Source organism: Mustela nivalis, assembly GCF_964662115.1.
Source record: "Mustela nivalis genome assembly, chromosome: 2".
NCBI lineage: Eukaryota > Metazoa > Chordata > Mammalia > Carnivora > Mustelidae > Mustela > Mustela nivalis.
This window is the reverse complement of record NC_139021.1, coordinates 171,971,677-171,997,208: the sequence shown is the minus strand read 5'-3', so window position 1 is coordinate 171,997,208 and position 25,532 is coordinate 171,971,677. Positions and strand designations below refer to the sequence as shown.

Genomic DNA, 25,532 nt, shown 5'->3' with positions numbered 1-25,532 from the left:
TGGCACCGTAACTGAGTATGGAAATAAATGCTCAAGAGCGAGGGACCCGAAGCCGCTGCGGACACCTGGACCATCACGAGGGCTTCGAGTGCCCCGGGCGCCTGGGTTGCAGGGAGGCGGCGCGCTGCGGGCGGTTCCCAGCGCTGGGACCCGAGGCCGCGTTGAGGGCGGGGGCGCAGAGGATGGGAGGGGGCACGACCCGTGCGGGGCAGGGCTGAGGTGCGGGGTCGCGAAGACACTTACTTGAACCTGCCCTGGCAGTGCTGGCACTGGTCCCCCACCCAGCCCGGGTCGCAGAGGCAGGTGGAGTTGACACAGCGGCCCGAGAAGCAGGAGCCGGTCCTCTCGCACGGCTTGGACTGGGACACCTGCGCGTAGAGGGCCAGGTAGAGGAAGCCATAGCACAGCAGCCAGCTGTTCCCGTCCAGCAGCCAGGAGGAGGCGCCACCGCCGCCGCCGCCGCCGCCCGCCGGCCGAGCCCTCCACAGCCCCGGGGCCGCCGGCTGCGGGGGGCCAATGCGGGCCCGGCCCCCCGGCTCCATCTTCTCGGGCGCCCCTGACCGGCCGGGCTGCGCTCGCGGGCGCGGACAGCGATGCTCGGGGGAGGGGGGGGTGCAATTCGGCCGGAGAAAACCTCGCCGCCGCCGCCGCCGCTTCTCCTCCTCCTCACCGGCGCCTGCCCCAGTCCCGCTCCCCGGTCTGGAGGGACAGATCCCAGTCGCCGTCGCCTCTGTTCGGCCCCCTGCAGTCGCACTCGGGCATCGCCTCTCGGTCTCTTGACCTTGTCCTCGGCAAATGGAGCCCACCGCCGCGGCGACCCGGGCCGGGCCGGAGGCGGAGAGCGGGCGGCGCGGGCGGCGCGGGCGGCGCGGAGCGCTCCAGAGGGGACCTGCGGGAGGGGGAGGGGACCCCCGCGCGCGGCCCCGCCTCGCCCGCGGCTCGCGCCAACTGCTTGGGCTCCGGCCCCGCGCGCCGGGGAAGGCGGGGGCCCGCGGGAGCCCCGAGGTGGGCGCGCCCAACCCGGGAGGGGAATTCGGGAAGCGGGGCTCAGCTCCGCACCGCCAGGCCGGCGGCCAGCGGCCCCCCAGCAGCCATTTTCTCTCTTTTGCCGTCAGCCGGGCACCAGGGTGGCGGCTGGAGCCCGCGGTGCGTTAGGCCGCCTGCCCCCACTCGCGCGTGCCCACGCTCCCCCCCCACAGGCCCTGCGCTGTGGTCTCGCCCCGCCCTGACAGGGACCGGGGACTCCCCCGCGCGCGCCCACCCGGCCCGGCCCGCGAGCTGAAGCGAGACTGGCCCCCCAGGTGTGGCCCGCGTGCCCGCGGTGCCCTTCTCCTCGGCGCGCGGCGGGGATAGGGCCCCACTCGCGCCACGCGCCCCCTGAGCCCCACCAGCGAAAGAGCAGACCCGGCCGGCTTCGCAGCTTCAGCAAAAAAGCAGCCCTTCCCGTCGGCCGTCTACAGCTGCAAAAGTGCAGCGCTTTTCCCCCCCGCGTCTCCCCTTCCTCCGCCCCATCCTCCTGCCTATTTCTTCTTTTTTTCTTAGAAAAACTCCAACAACACACAAAGAGCTGAGCTTGTGCAGCAGGCAAAAGTCTTAAAGGCACCGCAGTCCGACACGCTGTGGGGTCCGCAAGAACTGGGAGGGGCGGGGTTTTAGGGGCCGCGAGGGTCGGGGAGCGGTGGCCGCGTGGGGACTTCTCCAAGGGGGAGCCATTTCTTCCGCCGAAATGATGACTCCCCCGCCCCCAACAAAGAGCTACAAGATTCTGAGCCCGGGGCGCACCACCCCTTCCCCGCGCTGCCTCGGAACCCCAGGTATCTCCCTTTTCTGCTTGTCAGTGTTTCCTCCTCCATCTGGGACAATATTCTGCCTTGAAAAATATTGCAACATCTGGGCTTTTTTTCAGAAGAGCAGAAACGATGCCCAGAAAAGAGCCGTTTTTCCTTTCTCAGCGGCAATCTTTCCTCCTTTAGATGACTTTCCAAGATTTGATGGCATGTGCTGAAATTTTTGCTTTGTACTTTCGTGCCTTCTCTAAAAAGCCTATTTCAACCCTTGAGAAAGGAAGCCGAACACAAATTGCAGCCATGTATACTCGAGTTACAAGCAATGTAATGGGATCCCCACCAAAGAGGAGGAGACAGTACGAAAAAGAATTTAAAATCTACCGAAGACATTTCTGACAGCAAAAGGAGAAAAAGTTTTAGTTGTAACCACACGGTCGTTATTGTTAAGATTCAACTCATGTTTATTTCGGGCATAATGTACCCACGTCATCTCTTTTAATCTCTTTTATCCCCACTTTGCAGATGAAATCCTCCATTAACCCCATTTTGCAGATGAGGATATAGAGACTGGGAAATGTTGAAAGATTTGTCAATGACAGGTTGGGGTAAGTAATGAATCGAGCTTTAAATACAAGTCCGTGTCTTTTTCCATTAGTTACCAAGCTATTTCTATTAGCAGTTGCTTTGTTCTACTTTGGTGAATAAAATGTGTTGGCTTGGTTTGCAAATACCTCAGCAGTGACTTAAGGAGGGAAAACAAAAGTCCAGAAAGAGGTGGCTCCTTTGAAAGGAAAAGGGAGAAAAAAGGAAACCATGATTTTCATTCATATAACAAAGAAATCACAATTCCCCCATAATATCAGTACTAGAAATGTCATCCTCAAACCTGAAAATGAGGACAGCCCCTTCTTCCTTTCACATCTTTTCCACATCAGGATGCTCCTTAGAGACTACCTGGGATGAAGGAAGAAAAAGAGGAGAACATTCTAGGGGGGTGGAAAACAAAACAAAAGGAGGATATTGTTCTGGATTACACTGTTTAATTTCCATGACTATAAAATCCAGAACTCTTTCTAGTAGTAGCCATACTGGAACAATCTCTCCTGCCTTCTCCATTCTTCTCTCATGCCAGCCAAAGTTTAAAGTGAACCACATCCTTCTCACATCCATGTAGAGTTGCTTTCAGAAATGTGGAAGGTAGCCAAGCTCTTAAAACAGTCAGTGAGTGTGAAGGTAACTCAAAGGGTACACGGGAACCCATTTAACAAGAGAGATCACTGCTCAGCCACATGCTCACTGTAGCCTATATTCAAGCAAAGGATTTGTCCATTAAAAATATATATCTTTTAATCTTGTAACCACTATAATCGGCTCAGTACTTCACGTTACTGAAGAACATGCAGCCCCACAGTCTTCCTCTCAACTTTGCCTTTAGAATCAAGCTGTATATACTAAATCTATATAAAATTATTCTCACAAGGATCTCATAGGATTACCGCTTGCTCTATATCCAATTTTTTTTTCTTTCATACTCTTTTAAAAGTCAACATTTACGAATTTAAGGAAAAGGAAACAAAGATAAATAAACATGAGGTTCACCCCTGGATAAGCTTATCTATTATCAGGTTCAGTAAACCGGGAATTCCTTATACAGTTAAGGGTCATATAGTTTACAGATGTAGACACAGGAAACTTAAATGATTTACAACAGTCACACAAAAAGTCAGTGATAAAACTTGCCTAGAATCTGGACTAATGTTTCAGTGTCTTCTATGATCAAGAAATTTTAAAGCTCCAACATGGTTATCTCTTTTTTCTAAAAAAAAAAGTAGAGTCAGCATTCTAGTAGTGCTATCCGACACTATAATAACTCACTGTATTGGTAATAGCAGTCATAAATCCAGCAGAAAGGTGAAAATCTACTCCAAAGAGGTAGTAGAGGGAAAATCAGTTTTACTGAAGTAGGATGAAACTGTTATGATTGGAATTATCTATTACAATTTCTCCAAGGGAAAGAGATAAGAAAAGTATATTTGTTTTCTCCACAATTAGCCATATATCAGGACCTTCAGATATTTGGGGAATGTGTTTCATTTCCATTCATACCACTTAAGAGTGGTACTATAAAATGATGGGCAAGAAGCTAAGACTTCACATTGCCAAATTGAAGGAAATGCGCATGATTTTTTAAAGAACAAGAGAAATGACAGTTCCACTGATCTTTTGACTGCAACTCAAAAAGTAAAAGATCCTATTTGGGCTAATGAGCCAAAGCAACCCCTTCTCAGTTGCTTGACTGAAGAATGATCTCTATTGTTCACCGTTTGGCTCATAGGAGGCTTCTGAAAGCAGCTAAGATAATGAGAGTTGCAGATAGCCTGGTTACAAGAGCCACAAGTTTGTTCGTTCAAATGTATCCTTAGTGTAATTGGGACTGTATTTTTAAGACACTGATGGAACATGAATGGTCTGTGATATTAGATAGTAAAGAAAAAATCAACTTTAGGTACTTATCAAAAATTATTGATGGTATTAAAAATATTCATGTGGCTATGTGCTGAAATACCAACCTTCTCCCCACCAATATCTAACACTCTGCTTTTCTCTTGGATTCCATCAGTTTCTCTTGCCGTCACACTTGCAAACACACACATACACTCTGATCCTGCCAATTTTTCTACTTAACACATTTCAAACATATTGTTATAAGTAAATTCAAGGAAATAACTCCAAAGATTCTAAATTCTCAGTGCAGGGCTATTATATTTCTTTTAACTGGGAAATAAAATGAACATAATTCAACTTTCATCCTAAATATTCAGACTTATTACCCCCAAAGACATTTATTGCTAGTAGTCAGTAGTCTGTTGCTGAAATTTGTCTTTCATGAAATTTAATTCAATAAAAATATGGGTTAGGACTTCCTGTTAAACATAGTAGACTAAGGAGGAGCATTTACTGCTACTCCAAACTCTACCAACTTGACAGGAAAGATTTTTTTTTTTTAATTTTAAAGGTACAAACTCACAATAACAAAGAAAGTAAGAAAAGAGCCAATTAGTTGATAAGAGGTGCCAATGCATTTGAAAGTGTCAGAGCTTTGGAAGGAGAAAAGGGAATGGAGAAACAATAACTAATCATTTATGCCTACAGAGATGAATAACAGTAAGAAACAAGCCTGAAGAGTCCATGACTCAGAGGTAAGAGGTACAATGAGAAGTAGAGGGGGGGGGCCCAAGGATGAAAACAAGGAGAATAGTTGAGGGAAATATAAAGGCCCATGGTCCCCTTCCTCACCCCAAGCAGCCAAAGATGACCCCAGACCCAACCCTGACAGGAGGGTAAATATCTTAAGAAACTGAATGCTAGAGGCTCCAGTCATAATGGCATCAGTCATAATGGAAGGAGGGAGAGACGTACACAGCTGAAAATGGGGAAATTAGGTAAAAATCTATATATTGAATGGTGGATTTCCCAACCACTCTTTTCCTACATGTTCCCTGAATACCTACAGTCAACTGAATAACCTCCAGGCAGAAAATTGAAGAATACTTATCTGCAGAAACTGAATAGTCCAAGAGAAAATATATTGTCAGTTGGGGGTCTCCATACCAAATGGCAAACCAACCTACAGCTCACCCTATAGTGACGGCTGCTGAGTCAGTAAATCTCACCCAATCTTTTTTTCCATGACTCTCTGTATAAATACAAGCAATAGGGATTCATTAGACATAAAAGAAACCAAAACAAACAGAAAAGGAAATCAGAGGAAACACAGTCAAGTGACAAGGGAATATTTAATGCAATCATAGAACAAGAACAGGAGGGATGTCTGGGTGGCTCTGTTGCTTGGGCATCTGCCTTCAGTTCAGGTCACAATCCTAGGGTTCTGGGGTGGAGCCCTGCATTGGGTTCCCTGCTCATTAGGGAGTCTGCTTCTCCCTTTCCCTCTGTCCTTGCCCCAACTCATGCTCTCTCTCTCTCCTTCTATCTCAAATAAATAAAATCTTAAAAAAAAAAAAAAAAGAACTGGATACTCTTTAATAAACAAAAGGATACTCAGAGAACAAAAAATGAAAACAGGGTAGCCAAAATTAAAATACAATAAAAGAAAGTTTACAAAATAGAGTCTGGGAAATCTAGAAATTAAAATTAAAAAACAAAGTTTCTCCTCTTATCAAGGAGGGAAAAACTGGGGGGGTAAGATTCACTAATGATTATATATAACAGACTCTTATCTTAAATTAAGAATTTACAATATTGTATATTAATTAATGTGACAATGCAAAACTCCTATGTAGGAGAAGACAAAATTTGTTGTATCAACTTCAACATAAGATTTCCCAAAACTGAACTGAGCCTGCTTACCCACTATAGCCTAAAACATCGAATTAAAAGACTCACAAATGGAAAAAAAAGGGGGGGGAAAGGCAAACAGAATGGATTGGAAGTTAGAATAGCATTGAAATTCTCAACAACAAAATTAGATGCTAAAAGTAGAGGTAGAAGGGAAATTACCATCAACCTAGAATTCTATACCTAGCCAACCTATCAATCAAGTATGAGGATAAAGATATTTTCAGACACACAAACATTTGTAAAATTTTTCTTGTAACATACCCTTCTTTAGAAAATTCATGGTAAGTGGTGAAAGGAAAAGAGACTGAACATTAAAGAATTGTAAAGACATCCTAGAATGACAGATAGCTGTGTCTCAAGAACAACTAGTCCAACCTGCAACAGAGCTGAGGAGGGAGGTATAACTAGAAAAATAATAAATACAAGTGTTTGGAACTGTTTGAGCTTTGGGGGGAAAAATACTAATAATATGTGACAGATATTTGGAAGGAAAATGGAATGAGCACACAGAAAAACAAGTAAATGAACAAAATGAAGCAATCATTGACTAAGGGAAAAAAGGAAAGTTGTACAAGATGGTTTATCAGTAAACAATATTCACTATATAAACACTATTGATTTACCAAAAATTTATAATATGTCTAAATTTTTAAAATGGGAGATGGATAAAGATGGGTGGGTCTAAATCCTTAATTGCTTAATAAGAAGTAATTGCATGTCCAAAACTGACAAATCAAGAACTAGTAGTATAATCATACTACCCTGAAGAGTTGAAAGCTGCCTTGTCTTAGGAAATAGTGAATGGGCAGGAGATGCAGCATTTTATTATAAGGCTTTTGGTACTCTTTGATTGAAAATTAAAATTTACTTCTAAAAAATAATAAAAAATTAATTTAAAATATGGGTTCATAAAAAATGTTAAAGGTAGCATATGCCCTAAGAAAAAAACTTGGGTTTGATTTCTAATTCTGCCCCCTATATACGGATTACTCTTGCATGACCCATTAACCTCTATGCCTCAGTTTTCCCACTGTTAAGATGGGAAAATCAAATTACGCATCAGTGTCCATTTCCAAGCTCACATGAGAATCTAAACCGAAAATATGAAAGCACACAGTAAATGGTAACGCACTATACAAACTTTGATATTTAATGTTCATCAAAAACTAGTCTTAGGAACAGAATTCATTCTGATTCCCTGAATTGAATTCATGGAATTGAAAGAGATTTAGGTTTGACACAACACACAAATACAAAATACAAAAACATAAAGAAGCAATCAAAGCGATAAACCCTCATTATTTTGAAGATGGATCTAATCTGTTTTACAAATGAGATGCTGGGACCAGGAAAATTGAAGTACCTTATCCAAACTCACACAGTGGTAGAGGTAAGTCTAAAACCCTAGTTTTTCTGAAAGGCAATGCAATTTTCTTTGTCCTATAGCTCATAGTTCAGGCTAATGGGAAACAAGTTTGGGTTTATCTATCATTCGTGCTGAGTTCCAGAAAGGCCTTCCATAGCTCTGCAAAGTGACTTGCCCAATGTCTCACAAGTTAGTGAGAGCAGAGCCAAAACTAAACCGAACACATGACACACAGCTAGAGAATGAACCTTGAACCTGAAACTTGGAACCAAGTGCAAATTTACTGGCAGAGGTAAAGGCATATATTGAAAGCTCAGCTCAAAGTCTGCAACATAAAAATTATCAATTAATACCGTTAATTTGTTGACTAAAGTTCCTGCCTGAGTACAGAGAAAAAAGCCAAAAAGGAAATAGGAATACTTTTTTAAAAAATGCAATTAGACAAGCCAAACCAGCAGCAAAATTCCTCTTGAAAGTAGATATGTAAGAAGAAAAGGCCCAATGTCTGACAAAATGTGTCAAGAAGGGATGCCTAAATTTGGAACTTTCCAACCTATTGCAAGACACCTAAGAGGTTTCTCTATCCTCTCCTCACTGGGATAATGCTGGAAGGAATGAGGGCACCTTAAAGATAAAAAGGTGAGAGAACTTTTCTCTCTTTCACACCCAGGTAATCATTTGCTGTCACTTTCCTTCATGAGAAGATAGAAAAACTCTTTTTAAAAATACAATTCTGTCAATAAAAATGAACAAAAGTCCAATTTGAATCAGGTAACAAAAAAGAAAATATCACACTCTTTTCTTTTCTAAAGTCATAATTCTTTCCCCAATTGGTAATTCTAATTTCTCAGGATGACTCTAATATTAGCCATCACTGCACTAGCTGCATCAGGCATCTTACAGTTCCAAACACCAACTTAAAATGAGGTCATGCCCTGGAAAGTAGTGTCATGGAACCCAGGGACATACTTGTGATTTTGAGTAACAGAAAGGATTCTTTTAGTTGTGAAAAAATCCAGCTGCTACAATTATACTCCTGAGGCATCACCACATACAGATAAACCAGGTAGAATCTCCATAAGTCTTTGGTGGAGTTGAGGTTTGTTTCATGTTCCCTCTGTTTGAAGAAAAAGCAGGCAAAGTAAGGAAAACAGGAAATACTTAAAACACAAAAGCTCCCAAGCAAAATAAACAATTCATAAGAATAACATACTAGCTTTTAGAAAGCTGCTTGGGGTCCTGACACAGGAAAATATGTTTATGTTTACAAGGAAAAGAGCATGAAAGAGAATTATGGACCTTCTGATCAGGAGAGACAAAGCATCAGAACACAGTGAGGTTTCCCTGAATAAAGTCAGAGACAAAGAAGAACTGCAAAACAGCACATATATAAAAAAAGAAAAATATCTGACAAATGATAGCCAGGCTCCACAAATCCTGATAACACGACATTCTACTTATTAAAAACATCAGTCTTGGAAGACTCCAGGCACCGTAATTTTGAAAATGTACACAAGTAAATTAAAACCAGCCTTACAATTCTTATTGTACATCCCTCACCCATGTCCCTCTGCAAAGCTGATGGGAAATTCTAAATTAAATGAAAAAAAGTCAACATGAACATTGCTGATTTTAAGCAAGAACCCCAAGTTTTCCATTTTTTAAAAATTAGAATGTAGTATGAAAGTCTTTTTGCACATGAAGAGGACATATTTTTCCAGGAAAACTGGCTCTTCCATAAACAGAGAAAATGTTTTATCCACAACTAGAAAGCATGTGCAAGAATTTTGTTTATTAAATTACCTAAACCGCTTGATAGCAGATATTTTTTGAAATATCTTACAGTCATGTTCTTTTCCACTGGACACAGTCCTTCAGTTTAGGAAGGTAGCACAAGACAATGCCAAGAGAAAAGGAGATTAAAATGCCAAATGATGTAAAATGTTAGTTATTTTTTAAAACTGTGAAGCTCTACTTGATGGCACCTGCTTTTACTCTTTCCTGGAGAACATTATTATAGGACCCAGAGGGGCCATGTGATTCCAGAGAGCCACAGAGTGAGCATAGTAATTCCCCTGCCTCTTGATGCCCGTCACCTTTTTCCCAGGAGGCAGCAACTTCGCAGCCCATTGCCTTATGTCCAATGAGGTCAGTGACCAACCTGTGGCGGGACCACAGTGACCAGAGAACAAAACATACAACCACCACACTCTGACAAAAACTTGGAACTCCATGGTTTTATCCTTTAACTTAAGGTTTAGGAGGCACTTGTTATATTGCAAAGGGCTTTAAAGAGCTAACACACTTACTTTGTACCAGTCATTAACATGAATGACTGTACCTATTTCCTGATCGTTTTGAGCGATAAGGAATATAAGAAAAGTATAAAGATATATCCTACCTCCATTACCATCCCCAACAACCTGGCCCCCACCCCAGGACCCCAGGACACACACAGCACACACATAAGATGAACATTCCCTGACTATTACCTGGTCTGTTCAAAGGAAAATGAACCTGAGGAGTCCTAACATCCTTTTTTTTTTTTTTTGAGTCCTAACATCCTTTAGTGATTTAATAGAATATAACGTCCATGGAGCAAATGATTTTATTTTTCAAAGAAGGCCAGTGAGGGAACAAACACAAAGGAATTAAATACCAATAGTGATATTTTTAGACAGAGTAGCTCCTGGATGAAAGATTTGACAGGTACCTCTAGTCAGTTATAATAGATAGCTACGTACTTCCAAGTGGAGACTGGACTATAGTGGGTTTTTGGCACCTCTGACTACACACTGAATAAATTTAAGAGGAGAATTAGAATGAAAGGTAAGGTCTTCACTAGGAAGCACCCTCCCCAAACTCAAGTCTGGCAGAAATCATCAGAAGGAGGCTTAAGGAAGTATCTAGCTCTAAGACTTACCCCAAGTCTCTTCTGCATAAATAATAACATCATTACTGACAGATTCTTGGCTCAACTGATCTTCTTTTAAACTGCAGACTAGTCAAAATGAAATACTTATTAGAGAAAGATTGGAAAGGGTGAAACTGGAAATGATCACTCACAATAAGAAAAAAAAAAATCCGCCTCATTAAAAAGGAAAAAAATATGGGCGCTTCTGAGCTAGCCAGACACCAAAAATATGTATGAATAAACAGCAAAGCAGCAATATTGCATTGGTATGATGTTGTTGAGGGTGCAGTGATTCAGGGGAAACCACCAAAGAAACCAGTACCAATCCCCTACATGCTCCCAAGGCTTGTAGATGCCCAACAGTCCTGGCGGGTCTACAATGTTGTATCAGGTGGGAACATTTCCCTGGCATATGATCAGTGTATGCCCTAAAGCCTCAGGACTTCCTAGTGCTCATTATTTTTATTCTAACTCTGTTGCTGCAACTGCTATCCTCATTCATATGAATGCCTAATCTTTCTGAATCATCTTAAACTATCTGTAGCAATTATCCCATGATTCAAGTTTCTAAAGTTAATTGTTAAGTTAAAAAAAAAAAAGACTCTTTCACTAGTTTAAATTTTTTCTGCTTTTTCATTTTATCATGTATCCTTTTAGTCCTGAGTTATCAGAAAATATAAATTAAAATGTCCAATTATTCTTGTCTTTAACAAGTATTATTTTGTAGCTCTTACCAGACTTCTACTCTTTTTACCCCAACTAAAAAGTCATTCACCCCTGGGTTCTAGATTGCTCCACTGCCTATAATTATTTTATTTGACCTTGTTTAAATTATTTCTTATCTGGCTCAGTCATTTTTGAGATGAAGAAGATAACCGGAACACGCATTTCAAAATTAGAATGTGCACTTTGTAAAAAAGAACAGAAATGACCACAATATTTTCTACAAACCAGGCCACTTATTATTGATTACCACGGCTCTTTAAGCTGTATTCTTTGAACTATTTGTGATGGTGTCTATATATTTTCCAAAGGGTTAGACCTAATTCAATACTCACAGTATATTGTTTAAATTATTTCTTTCTGAGATGCATTAAAATTATAGAATTTCAAGATAAATTTCTACCTTTGGTATGTTCATCTATGTGGTTAAGTAAAATGTCTAGGTACTTACAGATTTCCATGATTATGGATTTTGAATAATCCACTACCCCTTTACCATCTACGTTAGATAATTATGAGAGATAAGCCCTTAACTCCTTCTGAGGAAAATTATCCTTCCTTATCCTCCAGTGATAAAGCCTACTTAGGCAGCCATGTTTGGTACACATGATTCTGCTCTCCTCTGCCACAGATAATTAGCACAGAGGCATCTGCCAATCTTGGGGCAGCCAATCCTTGGGCTCACCACAGTTTTACAAGGTGACTTGGCACCAAAGCTCTAATCAAACAGGGATGAACTAGGGCAATTAAATTCTCACTTTTAGGAATTTGAATTAGAAAATATAGAAAGAATTAAGCAATCAAGAACAGGAGCTCAAGCTGAAAATTTGTGCAGAAAGAGATAGTGAGACCATTGGGTAGAGAAGGAGCAAAAAGGTAGAACTCAATTTATGAGAAGGTCAAAATTATGAGGAAGAAAAATTATAAATGGCAACTGTGAAAAAGAGAAATGACAAGAGTACAAGATGAAGAGAAAAAAGCCAATAAACTTGTGAAATAACAGATTTTGATTCATTTTTATGGATTTTTAAAAAATCAAAATTTAGCAAGACCAAAAGAACATTTCAATTTTTCTGAACTTTGAATTTTGCATGGGTGAGTATTTAGTCATTCCAGGGTCCTTCTACGTCTTCCTTTTTTAAAAATTTTTTTTTATTTTTATTTATTTATTTTATTTTAGTGGGAGGAGGGGCAGAGGGAGAGAGAGAGTCTCAAGCAGATAGTGTGCTGAGTGCAGAGTCAGATGGAGGGTTAGATCTCATGACCCATGAAATTATGACCTGAGCCAAAACCAAGAGTGAGATGCTTCACTTACTGAGTCACCCCACCAGGGTCCTTTTATATACATTCTAACTAGTATTTCTTGATACCATAGTCAAGCAATGTCTTTACCAAAAAGGTCTAGTTTAAGTAGCATTCTATAACTGCATGTATTTGAAGGATATTAATAAACACAGTTCTTTAATTTTGCTACTTACTGTCAGCTCTTTGCTTATTGGTCACACCCCTGGTGATGGGCATTAGATATAATTTAGAAAGAATATTTGAGTCTCCAGCCGATCAATGGTCCACTTTAGCTTCAATATCTAAGATCTTTGCTTCTTTTTCCACACAGAGAATATTTTCCAACCATGCAAAAGCTGTGTCAGGACTTGCCTTAGAAGTAACATTTTAGATCAAATTCAACAAACAAGAATCTTTTTGTTATGTTAAAAATAGAGATAACCGGAACATTTCCAATAAATTTTATAAAAATCTCCAGATGTGAACTTCACTTCAGAAGACAGTCTGTTCCTAATTTTAAGGGATTTTATTTGTTTTGCTTGTTTTACTGCAGAAACAAATTTCCTCTGGCAATCGGGGTTGATATTTCCTTAAACTATTTTTTTCTTAATTTTTCCTGTGAAGGGAAAACTATTTTAATTGGCATTTATCACAAGACAGAATAAGAATCATTTCAGTTCTCAAATTTTGGAAGAAACATTTCCCATCTGTTTCAGTAACCCCACTGGCTAATTATAATGCCAAGAATAATTTGTCACAAACAGAAAGACCATTCTTTGGAGGAAAACTCTTACTGCTTTATCTTACATCACATACTGATTGATGAGCAATTTATAGAAAACTTATGATCCTAACTGATGCCATGGATTTATGTCATGAATTAGATTCCAAAAGGAATCACAGAAGGCTGGTTAATAATTTACATTGCTTTAAAAACAGGATGGGGTATTTCGGTTAGTTCAAATTATATCAGAGAAGTTGCATATAGTATTCATATCCTGCTTTTAAAGTGTGTCATCTGGAACATGAATGGATTTACCCAGAAAGGAGGAGAGAGAATGCCAGCACTATGTCGACAGTGCCATCACCTCTGTGATTTCAGCAGCGTTAAGTGGACAGTAGAGTGTGGTCATAAAGACTGTGGGCTCTAAGCTGCACTGTTTGAACTTGAATTCCAGCTTGAGCACTCCCTTGCTTGGAAAATATTGGTGCCTTGGATTGCGCATTTGTAAAATGGGCGTATTCATAACAGTAACTATCTCAATGAGTTGATGAGAATTAAATTAACACACAGCTCAATGAATATTAGCTATCAATATTAATAACATTATTACTATTATTGTTGCTGTTGTGAAGAGTGTTATTAGATGCCTTTGTGTATTAACAGTTTCCCGATCTCCTAGATTTCTAAGAAAAGTAAACTCTCCCTGGGAGGGGTCTCTCTTGAGCTTTAATTCTCTGTGTAGTTTTCAATGCGGACTGCACACTGGAACCATCTGGAAAGCTTAAGGGAAAAAATAAAATAAAAATAAAAAAGCAATGTCCAGGATCCATCAAGAAGAAATTCAAAGTTAACAAGTCTTGAATAGGGCCCAGGTACCCTCTTTTCTTTTTCTTTTTTAAGCTCCCCAGGAGTTTCCTAAGTACAGCCAGGGTTGAGAAGAACGGACTTCTTGATCTTAGCAACAACAGCTATGTGTGAGCAGGGAGCAAACCTTAGGAAAAAGCACACCAGCACTAGAACGGCAAACATGAAGGAGATGCTGGGGTCAGCAGAGCAAGAAAATTGAAGAGGGAGGATCTCTCAGTGTTTGGCAGCAGGAGCTCTGCTAAACACCAAGAGCTCATCCTGGCATAGTTATTTCTTGAGGTGATGCTAACGTTAGTTGAAACAGTCAAATCTCCTGCGGGCCTCTGCCCTCCCTTATGCCTCCAACTGCACACCTTACTTTTCACCTTTTGGTGCCTCCACTTAAAAAGCATCAGATCCCTTCTTTGGACATAGGGTTTGTAAATCCCAACAAGGAGCCCCATTTCGTTAGTGATAAATTATACCTCAGACAGATGGAGTGTAGTTACTCTGATGAATGGTTTCAGCTCAAGGGACTCTTAACCACTAAATACATGTGTTTATTCTTTTGAAGGAATGAGAGGCTCCAGACCTTGGGGATGAACTAGGTTGTTGTTCTTGTTTTGTAATAGCTTCAAAAGCTCACTTTACTCTGAACCTAAAAGAGGCGGGAGAGGAGGATGATAAGCATAATACCCACATTCATAGAGTCAGAGAAATGGACCATGCAGAAGGAGTAGAAAAAAAGTCTCACATTTCCGATGCTTTATAAAACCCTAAAATTCTGAACGATCTTACCCTTTAATTCCTGTCTTCACTCCACAAGTTCATTAGAGAAAAATTTCAAAAGGTAGTGAAAAGTGCAAAGAGGAAGTAAAAAATGGCTCACCCTTCCAGTACTCTTTTCTTTTCTTTATTTTGAGCATATAAAATGAAGAGTAAGGGGGGCCTGGGTGGCTGGCTCAGTTGGTTAAGTGTCTGACTTTTGATTTCAGCTCAGTTCATAATCTCAGGGTTATGAGTCAGAGCCCCAAGTGGCGCTCTGCACTGGGCGTGGAGCCTGCTTAAGAGTCTCTCTCTCTCTCACTCCCTGTGCCCCTCCCCCCTAAAAATAAGGTGAAGAGTGAAAGTCTACACTCCCTCCATCTCTCCAAAGATAAGCTCTTCCCAAATGTTTTATATTTATGTGTTTCATAAACACATCTTGCCATTATCTTATGTTTCTGTGACTGTGCTAAGCACTTTATGTGAATTATTCCATTTAATCCCTACAATAACCCTCAGAGATAGATACTATTAGTATCTCCCTCCCTCGCCCCCATTTCAAAGGTGAGAAAATTGAGCCTTAGAGAATTTTACCCAAATCCCCCTCATTTATTCACTCAAGAAATATTTATTGAGTCACTACTACATGCCAAGTTCTATACCTAGGTATAGGGCATTTAAGAGTGAATCAGCCCAGCATATCCATAATGCACTTCTTAACTCCTCTGCTGCTGGCATCCAAGTGTAAACCACCATCATCTCTCCCCCTAGATTATTTTGAATCTGTGTGGTCCATGCAGTTACCCACTCTACTGTCCTGCCCCGTCTTCAAACTCACGCTTTCTAGTGCACACCAGTGTCATCTAAGACATTGAGACATGGACTCTTCCCCTCATTGCTACAGTGACCATGTTCTCTGAACTCAAAATATGACTTTGCAGGTTCACTCTGTTAAAGCTAAAGGATAATTAAAGAGCAAATGAAAATACAGATTACCTTCTCTGACAACTGCTTTAAACGAAAGACAGATTATTTTCTTATACGTTGCTGGTAAGGTCACGGGATCCAAGGGATTTCCTCTTTCATCAACAACTCTTATTTCCAGAGCAAAGTAAACTTAGGATCATAACCGTAAATGTTTATGCTTTATGTCCAATGTAAAAAAAAAAAAAAAAAAAAAAAAGTACAGCATTAGGCTCCAGTAGCTGCCTTTGCAATGAAATTGAGAGCACTGTTCAATGATATGGGGCAGGAACAGAAGATTACATTTAATGCCCAGGAACTGAATGACGTGTTTCAGTGATGATACAGACTGTTCCGAGAACTTTCTATTTAAACAACATGATGCTGTGCAGGAGATACAGACTGGATATTTTACTTCTAGTATTTTGAGATAAGTCAAGGCTAATGAGCATGTAATTTAGGTCCATCAGCTCTGAAGTCTTTCTTTCTTGGTTCCTGATACCTTCTTTTGTTGATTTTTTTTAATAGAGAACTTTCAATTGCTGACTGTGATAAAGAATACATTTGGGAAATATACATTAAATTGGCAGCACAAGACAAATTGGATATCCTGCTTTTCTTCCAAATTTTTATTTCTCATAGAAACTATATTAACATATTTAAAAGTAGGGACACCTGGATGGCTCAGTCGGTTAAGTGTTTGTCTTCTGCTCAGGTCATGATCCCAGGGTCCTGGAATCAAGCCCTGCATCAGGCTCCCAGCTCAGTGGGCAGTCTGCTTCTCCCTCCCCGTCTTCCTCTGCCCACTGGCTTGTGCTCTCTCTTGCTCTCACTCTCTCTTTCTCTCAAATAAATAAATAAAAATCTTTGAAAAAACATATGTAAAAGTAAACTGCTTAAATAAAAAAATCATCCATAACCATACTATCAAAGCCCAATATTCTTCTCATTTTTCTCCTTATCTGTCTAGTCTTTATATAGTCTCACTCTTTAAAAAAAAATCAACAAATTTCAATCTAAAGGAAGAATTGGGTCACTCATTATAGTACAGTTAAGTTACTGCCACACTCTTTGTAGGAATCCCTTTAAGTAGAGGAACTTGATATGCTGAAATCACTGCACAGAGGAGCTGGAGGGGGACTTGGAGATGACCTGGTTCTGGCCCTCTTAGCAGTGGCTGTCTTGTGCGTATTGTCAGTCTTAGCAGTTAGTTGTAACAGATGCTGCCATTCATTCGACATCATGAGTATATGCTAGATACTTCCTACTTCTTCTCTTCTTTCTGGCAGTTATGCAAAGAGGGAGAGGGTAGAAACGGTTTGCCTTTGAGTCTTATAACCTGGGAACAACAATAGCCCCGCCCCCTAGGGTTATCAAAAGGGTTCATGGAGACAGCATACAGAAAGTACTTGGCGTGGCACCTGGCTATTTTCACTACCATCATTCATTTCCAGATGAGGAAACCAAGGCTCGGAAAGGATGAATGAGATGGCCACACAGTTTGTGTGTTTCAGTTTCTCCCATAGCTCCCTGGGTAGTGCCAAGTACATACTCAAAATCCCCTGGGGTGCGTGATAGAAATTCAGTTTCCAGGGCCCTTCCCCAAACTGACTCAACCAAGACGCTGGTGGTAGAGAACCAGGAACATGCATTTTAGAAGTTTGCTAGGCCCTAAAATTAAAAACCGCTGATACTCAACTTTTCAAACTCATCTGCCAAGTTTCTGGGCTCCAGCCCAATTTTCTCACTCTGTGAAATGGGAATAACATCCCTTCCCCCGACCTCGTTGGGAGGATTAAAATGGTTTATTTTATAGGAAAGTGCTTTGTAAACTGCAAAACCGTGATTGTTTCTCTCCATCCCAGTCAGGACCCTGCCAAGTAGGGAAGAACAATGTCCAGTGTTTCCAAATTAATACCACAAAGATACAGTTCGTGCTAGGCCTAATCAGACAGCCAATGAAATTGTATTTGTTTTTTCTCATCATTTAGCCTTAGCTTGAAACATGCACACACTAAGACTTAACCATACATACCCCGAAGACTTAATGTCATCCTCTTCCACCCCCCCCCCACCATAGTTTAAACAAAAACAAAACAAAACTGGACATTGCCACAATTGATGTTAACTATTATTCTTCACCATGTTCCTTCCTTGCCTGCTGTCGTAGAATTACAGTTCGGCAAGGAGAAAGCCTGCCTTTCGCTTTGTACTCCATGTTTTATATCCCGAGCCATTAAAGTGTGTCTGACATTTTCTTTTCCAGGCCTGTGATTACGAGTTAAATCAGCACATAATCAAACAAGCCCACTTGGCTAATCTCCCTCTTAATAGAGTAGCTTTTAGGGAAGGGAATATGAGCAGCCTGTAAAGAAAGAAAAAGCCCATAACCCACCAGAGTATGGACTAACGTGTGCGCCGTAAGAAGGACTGGACTGAAGTAGGGAGAAACAGCACGAGCTGTGTTCTTGCTGCTCTATCCCATGAAGCTAGCCTCTCCATGGACACTCCTCACAAAGAGAATGGAAAAATTTTAGCTGGAAGAATGTAGGTTTTCATCTGCCTGAAAGAAAATGTGCAGGCCATCTAATCTCAGGATGTCTGCTTTCCCAGACCCATATACTATAAAATAAGTGGACGTCTGTTGTTTTCTGTTTGACTAGTTTCTACTTTGCTCCGTTCTTGGGAGTCTTGTGCAGAGACCAGTGTTCCCTCTGATTTCTTGACTCAAAGACCAGGGGTAGACATGTAATCCAGGCAGCCCTGACCAATACATGCTCCGCCCCGGGATTCTCTTTAAAACTTGAAGCTTTTGTGGTTTTGGTGAGAGAGCAGAAAAGAGGAGACGTAAGAGATAATGTCAGTTATCATTACCACCGTGGAGAGAACATCTGTTTGTAGAAAGAGAGGATAAAGCCTTGTAGAATTCAGGGGCGCCTGCGTGGCTCAGTCAGTTAAGCATCTGCCTTTGGCTCAGGTCATGATCCCAGGGTCCTGGAATCGAGGTCCTGAGATTGAGGTCCTGGGATGCAGCCCCTTGTCAGGCTCCCTGCTCAGATGCAGGTCTGCTTATCCCTCTTCCTCTGCCCCTTCCCCACCCACCCCTGCTTGTGCATGTGCTGGCTCACTAGCTTGCTCTCTATCTAGAATAAATTAAAAAAAAATCTTTTAAAAAATAAAGAAAAAATTGGGGGGGGGGCACATGGGTGGCTCAGTGGGTTAAGCCTCCATCTTCAGCTCAGGTCATGATCCCAGGGTCCTGGGATCGAGCCCCGCATAGGGCTCTCTGCTCAGCAGGGAGTCTGCTTTCTCTTCTCTCTCTGCCCTGCTCTATGCCTACTTGTGATCTCTCTGTCTGTCAAATAAATAAATTTAAAAAGTAATAATAAATAAATAAATAAATAAAAATTGTAAAAGTCTTGTAGAATTTAGGAAAATTGGGAGTTGTGGGGGCTGGGGGTTGTGGGAACCCTGTTTCCTGGTCTCTGCAGTTACCCAATACCCTTCTGAAAAGTTCTCTTATGCCTTAAATTAGTTTGATTTAGCTTTCTGCTCCTTGCAAACCAAAGATTTTTCAATGAACACTACTGTGTCCTGCCCCAGTTCCCTCCTGTCTTCTCACACTGCACCTGAATACACAGCATTCCTCATTCCCAGACTCCAGGTCTGTAGGGAGGCATCTCTACATGTTTCTCATCTCAATGAACCATTCTTTTGGGAAGTAGCATAAAAATGCTAGTAAACTAATTCCCCTGAGGTAGTTCATGACTAATCCTGGCTTAATGAGCTACTTTTCCCAGGTTATCATGCATCTTAATACTACTGCTACTACTGATAATAATTACAACAACAATAACTACTATTCATGGTGTTGGGTACTGTGCTAAGCACATACCTGTGCTAACTCATTTAATAATTCCAACAACCTTAATATCTCTATTTTATAGGTAGGAAACTGAGATATGGGGGGCAAGGGGGTGTGGCAGTGGGAAAAGAGGAGGAGGAACTCTTTAACACAAAGAATTAGTCCCCAATAGTATGATTTCAGGAATGTAGTTAAGGGTTATCTGCTTATCCATCCTTAAACATATGTCACCACCCAATATTCTATAGCTCCGCATACATAACCAGGCAGGGACACAAAATAGGTAGAGCTGGGCAGGGAGCCCCCTATTTTCTTTTTATCTAGAGACCTAATGGCTAAGGGAGGCCAGAGTTCAGCATTTACGAGACAGAAAAGAAGGCTATGTACTATCTGTTCAAAACAAGCAAGGAGCAGGCTGGGAGCCAAGGAACCCCGGCCAGAAGAGACCAAAGGAAGAGAATATTCATCATCAACTATCCTCCACACAGTGAACACATGGTTGAATAACTCCCCAGAGGAAAGGGATCAATGACACTGGGAATATGGCTTAGAAAGATGAGCCAGCGTTTTCTAGCCAAGCCCCTTGCAAGAACGCGACTTGCCAAGCTTAGGAGGGGAACAAGCTCTACCCCAAGTTTCTTCTAGCCATCCCACCAACCCAACCTCCCTCCTTTTTTCCTTCCCATCCTTTGTGAGACAGAAAGACAGTATGTCTTCCCTTTCTTTAACAGATTTTTAGTGAGCCTCTACCAGATAGTAAGACAAGATTCCTGCCCTGGGGGAAGTTATAATTCACAGGAAAACCGGGCAAGGAAGCTAGCAGTAACAATAGAGTATGGAATGTGTGGTGATACAGTAGAAAAAACAAAGGTTTGGGAGCCAAATAGATTTAGCTCAAAATCATAACTCTGCCTCCTACAGTTGAGATGATCTTGGGGAGTTATTTAACTGTATGTACCTGGATTTCCTCTTCTGTAAAATGAGGATAAGAGTCATATCTATTTAATGGGGCTGTTGGGGTGATTGAATGAGGTATACGGTCCATGTAAAACACTTGACATGGTATCTGGCAAGTACTAAGTGTTCAATATATGTTTCTGTTACTTCCTTGCAAGTGCTTGTCCTAAAGAGGCGAGCTGATGAAGCAACCCCTCCTTGTTTCTGATTTCATTCAACAAGCATTATTAAGAACCTCCTCAGAATATAGTATCTTAGTAGACAATTTAGAAAGAAAAAAATCAAATCAAAGAATGTAAGACCCAGTCCCTATCATCAAGCAATTTTAAAACTAGCAAAATAAGAAATAGTTGCATAGAACTATGTATATTTAAATGTCAACAAGTGTGATTCAAATAACAAATGTCCCAAGAGAGCTACAGTGGTCTGAAAATGTTCCTCGGGAGAAATGGACCTAGAACTGGACTCAGAAAGAGAGATGAGATATGGTGAGCAAAAGGAAGGGATCCAAGGTAGATAATAGCATAAGTAAGTGCTGTTCTGGATAGGAGGTCAAACAATCTAGGCAGCTTGGTAGAACACGTAGAACAATCTTCCTTTAGGGAATCAGTGGATCAGAAGGTTTGTAAGGTTTGTTAGGTTCTGTATGCCAGGCTGGGGAGTGGTACTTGATCCTGAATTCACTGGGTAGCATGAAGATTTGTATGCTGGAGAAAGGTAGAGGTTGAACACTGTTTTAGGAATACGAACAGCTCCATGTATGCAGGGTAGACTGCTTGGTAGTTGGGGACCAAGTTCCAAGGAGATGGAAGTGGGAAGACCAGTTTGGTAACCACAGATGTCCACACGGGGGGCAACGGGACCTGAATAAGGCAATGGAAACTACAGGAAATCCACGGTAACAGATACTTCTCATTTCTTTTTAAAATCGTGGTAATAGGGACGCCTGGGTGGCTCAGTTGGTTGGACGACTGCCTTCGGCTCAGGTCATGATCCTGGAGTCCCGGGATCAAGTCCCACATCGGACTCCCAGCTCCATGGGGAGTCTGCTTCTCTCTCTGACCTTCTCCTCATTCATGCTCTCTCTCACTGTCTCTCTCTCAAGTAAATAAATAAAATCTTAAAAAAAAATAATAATCGTGGTAATATACATACCACATAAATTTTACCATCTTAAGCATATTTAAGCATATAATTCAGGAATGTTAAGAACATTCACATTAGTGTACAGCCAATCTCCAGAAATTTTTTAACTTGAACAGAAATTGCACCCATTAAACAACTCCTATTACCCCCACCCCATTGCCCCTGACAACTGCCATTTTACTTTCTGTATGACAGCCATTTTATATCACTTAGAACACTTTTGGTTTCAAGGGCAAAAGATCTTAAGCTAGCATGCAAAAGGGTAAGAAGGGAGTTATCATAGATTTACAAAAGATGATTGTGATGCTCCTGGACAGGAATGCATCTGGCCTCCAAACTGACTGGAATTTAACCAGAAAGGTGTCGGGCTTTTTCTCAATTCATGTCTGCTTCTCTCTGCTACTCCATTCTCTCTGTGCAGGCTGGCTTCCTTTGAGTCTCTCTTCCCTTGGTAGAATATTGTATCCCCACAGCCTGAATTCATATGTTACCAGTTCTAGCCACATGCGGAGACTAAAATGGTTTGTTTCTAAATCTCAATTTGAAATTCCAGAGAGAAAGAGGGAGAGAAAGAGATAAAGAGAATATGATCCGTCCAGCTAGCGGCAACTGCCTATCACAATTCCAATAAGCTACCGCCTCTGAAAGAGTCGTATTGCACAAATATGGCTGCTAGGGCTGATTTCAAGGCAGGGCGGTGGTCTTTGGGAACTGTGCAGACACTCTGAAAGGTGTCTACTACACATGTCCATAAAAGAACATAAATGGCTTGGCAACTGATTATTGGAATCTTATTGCATGGGAGCGGCTGGGGAGATTGGGGAGGAGTAAAAGATAGAATTCCTGCCTTAAGGAGCTCACAGTCTCCTTGAGAAGACAAGTTATCAATGAAGAATTCAACCCAGAGTTGACTGCCAAGGTGTCACCAGTTTTGTGAAGCAGCCATTGTTGCTGCCTCCTTCCGGAGGTGCTGACCCAATCTGATACATTGAGCAAGAGATTACTGGGCCGGGAAAAGAAACTAAAAAATACAACTTACATCCTTTCATGAGAAACAGGAAGAGAGCATCTTCACCTCTAGGGTCATTGCAAAAGGAGATTATTAGGTATTGTTTTGGGCCACATCTTAAAGGTTGAGAGTTACTGGTCCTGATGAGACTGCCTCCAAGGTCAGGGTCGTTTCTGTGGCATGTTTATAGCTAGGCTTCCCGGGGAGATTTCTGCAAAGACAGTTTGTTCCTACCACTAAGGAGAAAAAGACAAAAACAAGAAGGCGGAGTTCAGAGAGGACCCAAAATTTAAAATAAAACTCAAATCAAATCAGTCTCTGATACATCCTGAGAACCTCCCACAAGCCATTCCAGGCTTTATTATCAGCAGATTGGTGACTCCAGCTGCACTTAAAATGCAATAAACAGAATTAAATACAGGATTCGGAAGGATAAAATGATTTAGTCACAAAGCTACTGGAGGTTTCTTTTCTTCAGAATATTTAAGCTCGAGCTTCTTTAAATTTAATTTTACCTGAAAATTTCAAGAGACCAGTTGAATTCTCTGAGATTACAGATTCTGTTTCAGATGAAAGCTGAGTAGTTCAGTGAATTATATTTCAACTCATTTCTCTAGACATCAGTTACCAGAAACCCTTTTAATGAAAGCTTTGAGGACTGTCTGTCCATTATGCTGCTAAGGAGCCTGAGTCAGCAAGCTCATTCAGATTTAAAAATTTAACTGGCCCTCATCCAACCTTTAATCAAAAGCTAATGCACTTTTCCACCCTAGGTCTTCTGCATTCACTGTCTGGAGAGGATGTTGGATAAAACATTCTAGGGAAACAGCAGCTTCAGTACGTAAACCACAATCACAGTTGTTTTGCAGTAATGTTGTGTGCGTGTGTGCGCATGTGTGTAGTTTTTCTTAAGAGGAATGACCTAGAGAAGGTCTTCATTGTCATCGAGCGTTAATGTGCCTTTGTAAGGTCAGCCTTGCCACACATGTTTTTTCTCCCACACGGAGGATGCAGGAGGGTGCTGCACCTTCCTCATGCCTCTTTCTCTGAGTCTGTGGACAGAATGAACAGTTGAATGGGCTTGAGTAATGGCAGGGAGAATACAGATTCTGCAAAAATCTAAGTTCCTTTCCTAGGACATCTTCGCAGTAAGAATATTTCCCAAAGGGCAGGAAGTTGAATACGTCATTCCCCATGCTTAAACTGATCACAAGTGAGAGAAAAATTAGCAGTGTTCGGGCCTTGGACAGCTTTAAATGAACTGGAAAAGGTAACTACCAGATAGAACCTCGGCAGAATGAATTCCCCGAAAATGGAGGAGGTGTTGTAACAGAGATACATTTTTTTTAATTTCCTTTCGTTCACTGAAAGGCGAAAACGCATGGAGTGCTTTGAAAAGCAAGCCTGAGCACTTTCTCATACCTGGGTCAGGTGAGAGTTTTATGACAACGCCCCCACTCCATGTGGACACAAATGGTCCAAGAGCTCATCCCTGCTCACTTGAGTCAAGAGAGTGCTCACCCTAAAGAAAAAAATACTTTGTAATAGACTCTCAATGACCTGATTAAAGGAATACTGTCTTTCGCGCAGTTTCTTTTGTCTTATTTTTGTACTGGGCACAGTCGATCTGTTTTTTTAATTGCACGAAATGTGTATTTTTGCTCTTAGCTAATGACTTCTTTGTTATAAGCTTGTATAGAAACTGACAGATGAGTTTATTTTAGCCAATCTAGTGAATTCTTTACATATGTAAATAAAAGATCTTGGTTTCCTAGTACCCAATATCTCTTTATATGTAAGCTGAGAGCCATAACACGTATAAAACATTTGCACTTGAGAAGTACAGCTCTCCCTCATAGATATGTCTTAACAAAGCCAAGTGTCACATGAGAAGGAATTGTGTGTGAATGACTTATAGGAAAATTGTACAAATTATCTGTGGGTTCAAAATAATTATGCAGTCAAATTAGAGGATTTGTAAAAAGCAAGGTTTATCTGAAGAGCTCCGCTTTCTCATTTCTCTCTCTAATCTATCACAAGCTTTGGGTCTCCAGCACTGGATGCCTCCTGTGAAGGACGGCTCACTACTCCTGGTGATGGTTTGAGGATTCAGGCGCTGCCTTTCCTGGGGAAAATTAGCAGAAAACACAGCTGACTTCTGAGAGAAGGCAGGCCAGCCACCCTGAGGAGCTGGCTTCCCTTCTGAGGCTGCATGCTGTGAGATCAACTCCATGGACAGGACAGACCTCATGGTGTCAATTGCAGCACTGGGCCCTAAGCAAATCTTTTGGAGAATGTGTTAAGTGTCCCAAATACAGCTCTCTAGAACATCCTGTATTTGGGCCTCCTTACCTTCCAGGGGCAGCCTGGTTGGTGTTGGTTTTAGTGGGAAAATGCTTTAGTTCCAAAGAGTGAATAAATTTTGCAACATGTCAGAAACAATCCATTTCCAGAATGTCTATTGTGAACCATGCCTTTTCTTTTTCCAGGAGTACTTGACCTAAGCTAAGGTGAAGGAACAATGTCCAGGGGGAGGAGGGGGAAACTAGCCCCTCCTCCAACTGGCTACAGTTGGCTACAGTTGATCAGGTTTGGGATAATCTGAAGACTTTGTCATCCAGAATGAAAACAAAAGCAATGGGGCATCTGGATGGCTCAACCCCCATTAAGCATCTGACTTCAGCTCAGGTCATGATCTCAGGGTCCTGGGATCTAGCACCACATCTGGTTCTCCACTCAGCGGGGAGTCTGCTTCTCCTTCTACCTCTCCCCGCACTCATGTGTGCCCAATGTGCATGCACTCTCTCCCAAATAAATACAATCT

General features: G+C 41.5%; 1 protein-coding gene and 1 long non-coding RNA gene across 4 annotated transcripts in view; both read right to left on the bottom strand.

Moving 5' to 3' along the window:
• Window positions 1-1,803, bottom strand: part of ATRNL1 (attractin like 1) — an 815,229-nt gene extending 813,426 nt beyond the window's left edge. For 2 of the 3 annotated variants that reach the window (XM_082721458.1, XM_082721457.1), the window contains exon 1: window positions 244-1,803. In XM_082721458.1, the coding sequence (XP_082577584.1) occupies window positions 244-542 (299 nt within the window). In that variant the 5' untranslated portion in view covers window positions 543-1,803. The remainder of the gene's footprint in view (window positions 1-243) is intronic. The other variant, XM_082721456.1, reaches the window with a different exon arrangement.
• Window positions 1,804-2,246: 443 nt separating this feature from the next.
• On the bottom strand, window positions 2,247-3,604 carry LOC309860036. The gene is made up of 3 exons (XR_014309108.1): window positions 3,524-3,604; window positions 2,674-2,737; window positions 2,247-2,568 (listed from the first exon to the last, which is right to left on the bottom strand). It is a non-coding gene; the product is annotated as an uncharacterized lncRNA (long non-coding RNA).
• Between the last annotated feature and the right edge of the window lie 21,928 nt (window positions 3,605-25,532).